The sequence below is a fragment of the Acartia tonsa genome, chromosome 4, assembly GCF_053477335.1.
Source record: "Acartia tonsa isolate MP-2025a chromosome 4, ASM5347733v1, whole genome shotgun sequence".
Taxonomy (NCBI): Eukaryota; Metazoa; Arthropoda; class Copepoda; order Calanoida; family Acartiidae; genus Acartia; species Acartia tonsa.
The window spans coordinates 16,222,993-16,234,843 of record NC_137263.1 but is presented as its reverse complement, the minus strand read 5'-3'; the positions used below and the strand labels follow the sequence as shown (position 1 = coordinate 16,234,843).

At 36.8% G+C, this 11,851-nt stretch overlaps 1 protein-coding gene across 1 annotated transcript in view; it reads right to left on the bottom strand.

Annotated features, from left to right (window-relative positions):
• Positions 1 to 11,851, bottom strand: part of LOC145316271 (uncharacterized) — a 32,302-nt gene that overhangs the window by 20,262 nt on the left and 189 nt on the right. The window contains exons 2-5 of the mRNA XM_080156693.1: positions 9,630 to 11,733; positions 5,685 to 7,974; positions 4,688 to 4,880; positions 1,819 to 3,776 (exon numbers count right to left, since the gene is read on the bottom strand). Coding sequence (XP_080012819.1) covers positions 1,819 to 3,776; positions 4,688 to 4,880; positions 5,685 to 7,974; positions 9,630 to 11,733 — 6,545 coding nt within the window. The remainder of the gene's footprint in view (positions 1 to 1,818; positions 3,777 to 4,687; positions 4,881 to 5,684; positions 7,975 to 9,629; positions 11,734 to 11,851) is intronic.

The following is an 11,851-nucleotide window of genomic DNA, read 5'->3' as shown; positions in this document are numbered from 1 at the left end:
TTTGGAAAATGTAACATTCCCAAAAAATAGCAATCTATCTTTAATAGCAGCAGAGAAGAAAAATATTTGAAAATCTAAAATAAATCTACTTGTCCATTCATTTATGAACACAAAAATACCATAGAACGATGGGAAATTTAATTGGATATTATTATAAAAAAAAATTAAAATCGGAACAAACATCAAAGATATGTGGAAATCAGGAAAAAAATAAAAGCGGCCAAAAAGCTCCTTTAAAACAGTCAGACTGCTATGGATATTATATACTAAAAAATGCCCCATATTGTTGTGAATGATGACAAGAAAAATGATACGGACGGATGGACAGATAAAGTGAACTATAGAGTATCTACGTTACTAAAAAGCATATTAATATTTAAGGGGTATGGTTACAATGATGGTGTAGTTTACAATTTGTGGTTAAAACTTTTGGACATACAACTTAATGCACCAGCCAATTAAAATTAAATTTAAGTCCCAAATGTTGTTGAAACAACGAACAAGAAAACAATATTTTAAAACTTTGGGGACTAGGTAGTTTAATAAGTAACCTATTATCCCCTCCCCTGGGATCTACTCTTAACCAAAACCATAAATCTAAAATTCAATAACTTTCTATAATTTTTAAGATAAACGGGACATATATTTTCCCCTGAATTTTACGAATAATAACAGACAACGGACCCAACGATCCCGCCGCGGCTGACCGCCAGAAATTACATATTTAATTATCCCCTATGATGAGATTTCATCCAACCCTCTCCACACCCATATTTAAACGTCCCATCATTACCAAAGTTTGCGTAAAATAAACAAGGATGACAACATCCATAAAAGAGAAGCACTGAAACGGAAGAACAAACAGACATTAACACTTGTATAATTTCAGAACTGAATAATCAGAACATAAATGTATAGGAGTCCAAGCAAAATTGTAAGTAAAAAACTGCTTGATAAAAGATAATGTTTATGGACCTACTTACATTTTTAGGACTTGATTATTGAGTTGCTTCTCTTATAATAATGTATTTTGTTGTCCCAGGAATCAGTATACCAAAAATCAGATCAATCGGATAATTAGATCACATAAAAATTTGTAGTTAAAAAAGTAAAGAAATCAACATATTTCAAATGGACGGACGGACCGACGCTATTTATAGAAAAGCTTCGCTTTTTAAAAAGTAAAGTATATCTATTATTTGAAGATTGGTCAAAAAGATGTAGGGAAAAACTACATGCCTTTGAATTTGGCCGTAAGTCAATAGAAGCCCTAAAAGCTGAGCAAGAGAGGAGTAGGTTGCGCTAAAAATCCGTAAAGGTGTGAATTTTTAGGCTTAAAATAGTGGTAGAAAGGTAATATTCACTAAATATGTGTATTTCTTATTGAAAGAACTGTAGACAAAAAAAAATTAAGTTAAATTAAAGGTGTTTTAGTAATGCAACCATCTCGTAATCAATGATTAAATGGCACTTAGAATTCGAATTTCGATCTGAAATTTTTCATGAGTAATCCTTGGTAGGTCTATTTTCCCTAAATTGAACAAAAAGTTGGAAAAGTCACGGCTGGCGGTACAAAAAAATCACACTACTAGGAAATTAGGAAACATAAGTTTTGCGCATAAGAAAATATATAAATAGTACAAGAATCAGATCACTTACAACAAAATAGCCATGTATAAGGACATCCTGTATTTCAAAATATTCATTAAACTGAACTGAACACCCCACCCACCTCCCATCCTTTCCTAATCAAAAATCATAATATTGTTAAGTTTTAGCTAGGTACTAAAGTTATTGATTGAAAATATGAAATATTACCTGAATATCATCCTGTTCCACATCTGCCTCTTCCCCATCCTCATCCTCGTCAGAAGAGCTGGAACTAGAGGAGCTGGAATCCTCACTATCACTGTCATCTGAAGAGCTGGAACTGCTGGAGCTCTTGGAATCTGTGTCCGAGTCAGATTCAGGTATGATCTTCTCAATATTGGCAATCTCTGGTGGCAGCACCTTTGGCTGTTCTTCCTCCGCTGGCGTCAGGACAGGCGGCGCATCATTAACCTCCTTGGATTCAACAGTTTTAGATTTGTCTTCATCTTTTGAAGCTGTGTCTACTATATTATCAGTAGTTTTAGGATCTTTTTCTGCAGCATCCGTCTCTTTTTGAGGAACATTTTCAGGTTTAACGTTGGAGCTATTGGTTTCTTCTGTTTCATTTTGTTCAGTGTCATCTTCAGAAGGAAGAGGAATTTCTAGGTCAGGCAAGTGATGGTCATCATCATCATCAACATTATTTCTTTCTTCGTAAGGTTTATTTTCCTCGTCACCAGTAGCACCACTACCATCGCTCTTGGTTCCTGCCCCAACAATGTATCTGATTGGCTCAGGGCCAGGGTTTGACAGCAAGATCGGCATTTGACCAGCTGAATGAACAGATGTCGGTTCCGGTGCTGCGTCTTCCATTGGCTCTGGCGATGACGCAGATGGAAGTTCAAGTTTGCTCAGTAATGGCACGGCACTAGGAACTACTTTCCTCTCTCTCACAGCATCAAATATATCATCGTTAGTGGGCTGTAAGCTTTTATCATTTAAGTCTGATGATGGGGTTACCTTCTTTTCGTCCAAGTTAATTGTGGGAGTTGAAGACTGAAGTGGCTCTGTAAAAATCTTAGGCTCTTCTTTCTTCACCTCTAAAGTTGTGTGTGACATTTGCGCTTGTATAGGATTTTCCTGGGTGGATAGGCCACTTTGCTCTGCTGTGCTTAGCGATTCTTCTTTTGTTATATCATGTTTCTCTAAACTTTGAAGTTTACTTTCTGAAGCAATTTGATGGGGCGCTTGAGGGATTAATTGTGAAATAAGAGGCTTTGTATTGTCAACTGCTCCAAGGCTTGGCATTTGTGGCTGAGAAAATGGATGCTTAATTTCTGGAATTATAGGAAGTTGGGGTGGCTCTAGAATGTTCTGATTTGACATTGTTACAGGTATGGGCTGTTTTATGTCTAAACCTAGCTGCGGAAGTGAATGTGTCGCCGAGTGCGGCATTAAACTTGGCATGGACTGAAGAGGCATTGGTTGACGTAAAAAAGGCAATGTGGTGGATACAACTGCTGGTGTTGATGTTGGTAAAACCTGACTCTCCGAGATGGTGACAATTGGCACACTTCCTTTCTTCGCCATTTCCGACGGTTTGAATATCTTAATGCCCGACGATGGTTTCACATTGTTTGTATTGGCGGATGGATTGATCGTAATTTCATGTGGCAATAATTCTCGGTTGTGATTGACCAGCATGTGCCTGTTCACGGCACTTCTTCCCTCAAAACTCTTCTCGCAATCAGGACATTTATGGTTTAGCGTTCCAAGATGTCTAGCTCTATGAACTTTGAAATTCCTCAAATTTTTCATAGTTTTGTTGCATAACTTGCATGTGAGAGTAGCAACATCAAAATTTGACTCGTCAATATCGGGTAAATTAGACACGGTGGGTGTTGGTGTTGGCGTGGCAGTTGACGCCTCAGACAAACTATCCGACACATCTGTACATGAGCTCTGCGGCCTTAGTAGCTGTTGTTGTTCTGTTGAGAATAACATATTGCCCGCGATCGTATCTGTATCTTTAAGCTCGACTATTTCCTCCAGTTTCCTTTCTTCCTTGTGTGGTTCTGGTACTGGTAAAGCCTGTGCTTGTGGCGCAGCTTGTGTCTGTGGTACAGCTTTGATGATAACTAGAGGAATGGAGTCCAAGTATCCCATCTTGTCATTCTCGAGGTCAGCTGAAAAATAAATTGTTATTGTAATTCTAATTATCCATGGGAAGAGATAAAAAAGTATTTATCCCTTCATGTACAACAGACGTGAAAAAAACTCAAAACAATAACAAAGGAAAAAAGTTAGTTTTCATAAAAGCTTAAGTATGCCTTCTAATAAAATCTAGACAGCAGCCAACGGACATTATTTTCAAATGCAGATAATTAAAATCGGCCCATAAACAAACAAGTTTGGCTTTTTTCTTTTGTACTGTCTAATAGACTATAAAAGTTTTAAAGATTTTTAATCAATATAATAGATTTGAAATCTGCATAAAATTTTAAGGTTTTTTTTTTATAAAATTAGTTTTTTTATATAATTCTTTATTTAAAGGCGCAAATACAAATTAAGTTAAATAATTTTGAGATCTGTGATTGGTGGATTGAAAACTATCTGCGCTCTGATTGGAGAAGCTTAAGTGACGTACATCATTCAACCAATTAGAGCGCAGGTAGTTTCCAATCCAGCTATCCTATTGGTCAAAATTTATTAACTTAAATCGTATTTGCGCCTTTCAACAAAGAATTATATAAAAAAACGAATTTATAAAAAATCCTTAAAATTTTATGCAGATTTCAAATCTATTATATTGATTAAAAATCTTTAAAACTTTTATAGTCTACTGTCTTATCTTAAAAATTACGAAACACAGTTCAAACAGAAGCAATGCTTTTTCTACACAAAAGATCCAACAGAAAACACTAGCAAAAAAAAAGAAAAAAAACTTAATGACTTTTGTCCAATAAGATATATAACTTATATGCTCGTTTATTTGTAACATAATTTCTTTTAAATATCATAAATATAGTTTTAATCTATTTTATATTACACCTGTAAAGAAATAACATTACAAATCAAATAATAATAATGATATTACCTTGTGGAATTTTGTGTAGGTTATAAAGATGTGTGGCCAGCTGATTAACAGTTTCAAACAGTTCAGTACAGATTCGGCACTTCCACGTCTTGTTTCCATGAATTCCCTTGTGCGACTTCCAGCGCTCATTATCGCTGAATGTTGCGCTGCATAGGTTACACGTGTAGCTGAATTTATTCTTCTGGGCCTCGGGCTGAAATATTATAAATAATAATATACATTAAAATCAAGGATTAAAACACCCATAAGTGGCAAAGCATTTGTTGCATGTCAAGAATATAGTTTTATAGGAGGGAAAAAATCACGAAACGCAAAAAATATGTAAAAATAAAAATAAGGTTACTTATCTTTTTTTATAGATACAAAAATCCTTGAGAACGACGGGAAAGAGGTAGTTGCACGAAATGCATGCATTTAAACTTAAATTTAGTAACCCGCATATTTTTTATGTATAATGGCTTTAAATTCATCAATTGGGAATATACTTGAAAGAATTTCATTTTTCTATCACGTAGATTTAAATATATCAAGACTTAAAAATCGTATTCTTGTTAGGTATATATGCAATTTATGTAGCTGGCTTATTTTCACAAAAAAAAACAGCTTGACGACTAATTTAGTAATATCTAATTGTTTGTTATTTATTGTAATACAAAATTATAAATGTTTGATGGTATACTTGTAACTTATCCATTTAAACTTTTATCTACAAAAATTTTTTTAATTGGACCAAAAACAAGATATGGGGGAAAACATTAAAAATAAAATAAAATAGGCAAAAACCTGCTAAAAATCAGTCACACTGTCATGGATGTTTTATAGTTAATTATAATGGGAATGTTAACAAAAAGTTTCAGCCTATTATCTTAAATAGCAGTCGAGAAAATCACATTTTCCTTATAACGTTACAGACATAGTGAACGATGTAAAAAATATAACAAATAGAGGCATGCTTTATCACCCGATTAAAAATATTAAACAATAAAAATAAATTTACCTTTTTGTCTTTTCTAAATTTCGCCTTGGCATCCTCTATCAAATGCATTTTGGTGTGTTCTTGTAAGGATGTCTTGTCAGCAAAGAATTTTCCACACATGGTGCATGACAATGAACTGTCCGGATGACCGCCACTAGCTGCAGATACAGGTACACTGGTGGTGTTTGTACCGGCTGAATACTGGATACATATTCCTGCCCCCTGTTGTACATTGGTACCATCCCTACTGTGGGTGTTTAAATGCCTTGTTAGTTTGCCCCGATCAGAAAACGTCTTTGGACAGTATTCACACTTGAAGTTGAGCATCCTCGCGTGCCGACGTAGATGTATGAGGTAGGACCTGCGGTTGCCAATCAGCAAGTTGCAAAGTTTACATTGATACACCCCGTTCACGGTGATGGGTATCTCTACAGACAACTCTTTCTTTGCCAGCAGCTCCGCCTCCTCCTCAGTGATTCCGTTAACAAGGTTGGGCATGGACATTGAGGCAAGGATGACGCCGTCATCCTCTTCCTCATTTGCGTCAACAAAGCTTGGATACGAGCTTGATGTTGAGGTGGTGGATGACTCCATTTGTAGCCTGACTGACTGGTCCTCAATCTCACCACTTTCTGTGGCCGGATGCAAGGATATCTGGTCACTTGAATCATAACCAACACCGTCATCCAATCCAAACTCTCCCAGTGACGCGCCAAAAGATTCCAGGAAAGTGTTTATTTTAGCCACAGTTACTTGGGTTTTTGATTTATGGGTGCTGGCGTGCTTTTCCAGGTGCGCTCGACTGGGGAAAGTCATGTCGCAGGAGTCACATTTATGGGGCAGATTTCCTTCGTGTCGTAGTACATGAGTTTTTAAACTCTTCTCATTTGAAAATGTTTTATCACACATGCTACAAGCAAATGGGCGCTCACCAGTATGGGATCTTATGTGAACTACTAAGGCATCCTGCTTCTGAAACGTCATTGAACATATCTCACAAGAAAATGGATGGTCTTTTTCGTGGCGTGTAATGTGAGCCCTAAGCTCAACCTGGTTGCGAAATCTTTCTGGGCACCTGTCACAAACCAAGGGTCGTTCAGCTTCATGTATGGCTTTAATGTGCTTTTCTAATGATCGTTTTTCTCTAAATTCCTTTTTACAGTAAGGACAGGTTTCAGGTATAAAATCGCCGTGCAATCTTGCATGGCGGGCGAAAGATTTCTTTTGTAGTGATAGTCCACATACAGGACATTTGGCCATCTTTGGCGTAACTCCAAAATGGTTCAATAAATGATTTATAAGTGTCTTTTCATTTTTAAATGGCGGCTTGTCGCATAACAAACATCGCATATTCTCAAAGTCATAGCCGTTTGTTATAATTGTAGGAACATCAATTCGTGTCCCGTCACTTTTCAAATGCGTGTAAGTTTCTTTGGTAGGATCCTTTTCAGTTCCATCTCGTGGTGGACTCAGAATAGGCACAATTTTAGTGGGTGGTGTTGCAGACTTGGGTGGCTGACCTAGTGCCGACAGTGGTCTAAGATCATTGTCTTCACTGTCACTGGTAAGGTCAACGATGGTCTCTTGTTTTTCAACAGGCTTAACAGCAGCTATAAAATTTGGTGTAGGTAGATGCGAAGGAATAATACCGGCAGCAGCAGGCGCAGGCAGGGAGGAAGGAACGGCAGCAGCAGCAGAGCCAACAGATTGCAGCCTCCCGCCAGAGTTTTCGGCAGCATTGTAAAATGTTAATGTTGTTTGGAATTGTTGGGAGTTAAGTTTAGAATCAGCAGCAGGTTCTTCTTTAACTTCACTCTTAACATAAACACACTCTGTTTGTTCCAGGGTGGCGGTGTGCTCATTCTTCACCTGGAACTCAACCTCAGACTTGACATCGGTGAGCTGAACAACTGACTTTTTGGCCACAACAGGAGGATTCAGGTTGGACTCGTCCACCTCCGGGTAAACATTATTCATCTCGTTCAGGTTGGTGAACACGAGGCCTCCGTCAGATTCAGTCTTCAGGCTGGTGGACTTGAGAAATCTGTCCAGACTCGGATCATTTGTAGACTGGTCATCAAAGGAGTAGGTTGGGTTCAGGCTAGCAAGACTGTTACCCGAATCCAGCAGGTCGGGAAAGTCACTGACATCAGCTCCGGTCTTTATTTCGGAACCAGCCATAATTCTGGTCTGTCTGGATATCATCATGCTGGAATTACCCTCACTGGTCATAAATTCATCCATACCCAGGGGGACAACCTTGGCAGCCCCCTCATTCAACTTCTCCTGGATATCCATTCCATCAGGCACACTAGAAATAAAATTTTTTATGATAAATGATTTGTTAAAGTCTTTAACACACACCTTTACAAAAAAAAATGCGTAAAAAATGTCTCCCTTTTATAAAGGTATAGACCAAAATATCAAATAAATTTTAGAGAAAACCAGGGATCTAAAGGTATAAGACAAAGCCAATAGATAACATGAAACAAACAATAACAAATAGAATTAATTACCCCTTCTTTAGATTAAAAAATATATTAATGGAAAAGTATGGAAACTTTATCGGAAACAACCAATCAAAATGCAATAAAAGTACCCAAGAATTAGAGTCAAAGAATCAGATGCCTATATAACAGTTAAAAACTTTAGGTAACAGTGTAATTTAAAGTCCAATGTTCCCTTTATACCTGGAGAAATTAAATAATCAAGTAAAAATAAATAGGAAACAAGAATAGTAATCATGAAAACTAATGCCTTTTTAAAAATAAAAATTAAAACTGCAAGAAACATTCTTCTGGCCCTTTTATAGCAAAACGAGCGAATATACGGTCATACAAATGACAGAATGCGGACGCCGTAGTATCCTAGATCAGTTAGGCTCTGTTAGACGATTTTAAAACTGAAAGAACATTTCTTTTTCTAGCCTTACTGTAGCCAATGTTAAGAGTTTTATTTTGCTAACTTAATTAGACAAACATACAGGCATACAAATGACAGCTATACTATATCCAAAGTTAGAGTTAGTGTGCATTAGAAGATGTAACGAATGGACAGACAAAATTTTTGGGAACCAACGTTTTAGATGTCCCAAAAGTGAAATAATAAGAAATGGGGAAAGAAATGTAAATCGTTTAGAAAATTAACGCCTAAGTTCTAAATGAATATATTTTTTTTGAATTGTTGTTTCCTATAAAATTCTAATTGTCAATCATCCCAAATCTAAAGGATAATTTGAAAATTCCTAATTTTTAGGGGCAATTATTAAAAGTATGATATAATAAGTTTTTAAATGACATTTAGTTTTATTATATTAAAAGTGTAAAATATATTTGATAAAAATCTTTAAAAATAAGGCGTTGAAATATTTTATAAATAAATATTGACATTAAAAATCCGCCAAAACTAACACGACGACATCCATAAATGCGAAGCTTAAAATTTCAATACTTTATTTATCACAAGGACATTTGCGCAACAATTATATTGATAGTTTTAAGACTCCTCAACGAAATCTAAAGTTTAATTTAGTTTATAATAGCAAACCATTATGTCATTGAATTATGAAGCAGCCTAGCTGTACTTTAAAAATATCGAGAGAAAAAGTTAAATAAATCGAACTTTTCATAGTGTCAAAATTAGATAGTAATACATCTTAAAATAACGTACAGACCTTTAGTTTATAACCATTGCAACCATTTCCATTAGATTAGTTGGAAAAAGAATATAAAAGATCTAATACAGCCAATAAGAAAACAGTGGAGAAATATCCGTCCATATTATTGGTTAGAAAATGTACATATTTCAGTAAATAAAGGCAGTACGTCCATTACATTCGCATAATGAGTCAAATATAAATATTGGCATTTCTTAAAGTTAAAATAAACATTTTCTTTGGTAAATTATATTGTGTAAAAACTTCAAGGTAACGAAATTAGAATGATAGTAAAAAAATGTAATATTTACCTTATAGCATCTGTGACTGCGGGCTGGGGCATGTTATACTGATAAACATCATCCATGGACAAGCTTATCATGCTTGAAGAAGCAGATACACTATCGTCATCCTTCGACTCATCTGTTGTTGATTTCATGTCAAAGCTGAGCTTCTCAACAATTTTATCCAGATCTGCGTTATCCAAGATGGGGCTAGGAATTGTACATCGTGGAGCCATTGATGGTTGCTCTATCATGTCTGATTGCCCGCTAATGTCTAGTTGGGAATTTTTGTCTATAGGCAGGCCCATTGTAACAGATCCATCCGTGTTGGTTATGATCTTGGGAGCAACATGCCTCCCCAATGAATGTGCCTGTAGATGTTTTTCCAGGGCTTTGGGACCTTCGAAGCTGCGAGGGCAGAGATGACATTTATGAGAGAGTCCAGACGTGTGGCGTGCCATATGTAACTTTAATTTACGATCGTCTCGAAACTTTTTGTTACAGACATGACAGGTGTATGGCATCTCGCCAGTGTGAATTCGAACATGAACCGCGTATCTGTGTTTATCTATGTAGCTACGGTTGCAGTATGGACATATCAGGGCCTCGGGTATCTTGTGCCGCTTCTTGTGATTAGCCAACTCATTTTCTGACGGCATCATTTTGTTGCACACATTACACACCCAGACTAAAGTCCCGTCCTTGTTTTTGACAGGCTCTATTTTCTGGTCTTTACTTTGTACAGGAGGTGGCAGGGTCACAATCTCAGGACTAAGTTTAGGTGGGCCGAGGTCACCAACACCGCTCATGGAAACATGCAGTGGGCTGGTGCTTGTTCCAGCAACAACAGGTACACTTGAAATGACATTTGTCACGACGGTTCCGCCGCTCGAAACGGCAACAGACCCGGCCGGGAACAAAGGATGGTTGATTCCAATTGATTGCTGAGGTATAGTAATGTAACCAGCAGAAGACGGCTGACCTAGATTACCAGCGGAAACGCACACAGGAACACCAACTGAATGCGAGGTATAAGGTACTTGGCTCATCGTCGGATTAGTGGATATCAATGTTGTTTTCATTCCACCCGTTGCTGTGACTCCTACACCACCTTGCATCATCGCCATCGGCATGGGACTTGCAGACAATATTATATTACTTGACTGTCCAGCATTGGCTCCGCTGTTGTTTACCTGGGCTGGAAATGCCTGGCCCCCACTCATATAGAGAACCTGTTGGTTGGGAATGCCCGTTACAGCAACAAGCTGGCCCTGGCTACCGCCCGGTCTCATAGCCATATTACTGGTCACCATTGTCTGAGGAGTAGCTAAGGAGACCACGTTAGCAGCCATTGATGATGGTAAACCGCCAGTAACAGTCACCACACTATTACTGTAACTAAGACTATTGTTAAGGCTCACAAAATTTTGGTGTGAGCTTACATTTAAATTTGACTGGTTAGTTGTAATACAAGCAATACCTTCACTTACTAAAGAGTTTGTATTTTCAATATCTTTAATCTCAGTCATTTTAGTATCTGATTCTACAGATAGACCAATATTTTCACTTTTAGCAGTAATTATGTTCAAATATGAATTACTTTCTTTTAAATTTTTTTGTTCACTTTTCTTCTTTTTCACTTTTTTAAACTTGAGTCTTTTCTTTCTTTTTAGTTTACTTTTGGGGCGAGAGAGGGAGAAACCTTCAACAGTTGATTTAGATCTACACTTTTCAATAAGCCTTTGATTCCGTGATTTGTGTGTAGATGTTGGTGATTGTTTTTGTTTTACATCGGTCCTGTTATCTAACAGTTTATTTCTGTAGAGGCGTGCGGTACGGGACACAAGCGTCTGTGCCGCCTCATTTTCTTGCTCCGTGTCGGAGCTTTCATCAGAATAATTTCCATCCAAATTGGGGATTCTTGTCTGGGAGGATAAGTTAGGAATTAACAATTTGGTGTTGACGCTATTAGGAATATTTACTACTTTACAGTTCCTTAATGTTTGATTGTTGGAACCATTGCTTGCAGGAGCTATGGGTTCCATTCTAAAATCACAGTTTTGTCCGAGGGTAATAAGTTCATGAGCGCACATGATTTCCTCTACAGAATCGCGAGCTTTAGGATCATTGTCTGAAATAGAAAAATAAAAGTTTAAATCTAGAATATCTGCTTTCTTTTTAAAATAAAATCTTACTTAAAATAGTTTATTTTTATTAAAAAATATCTTGATTATAATTAGCATATGAAA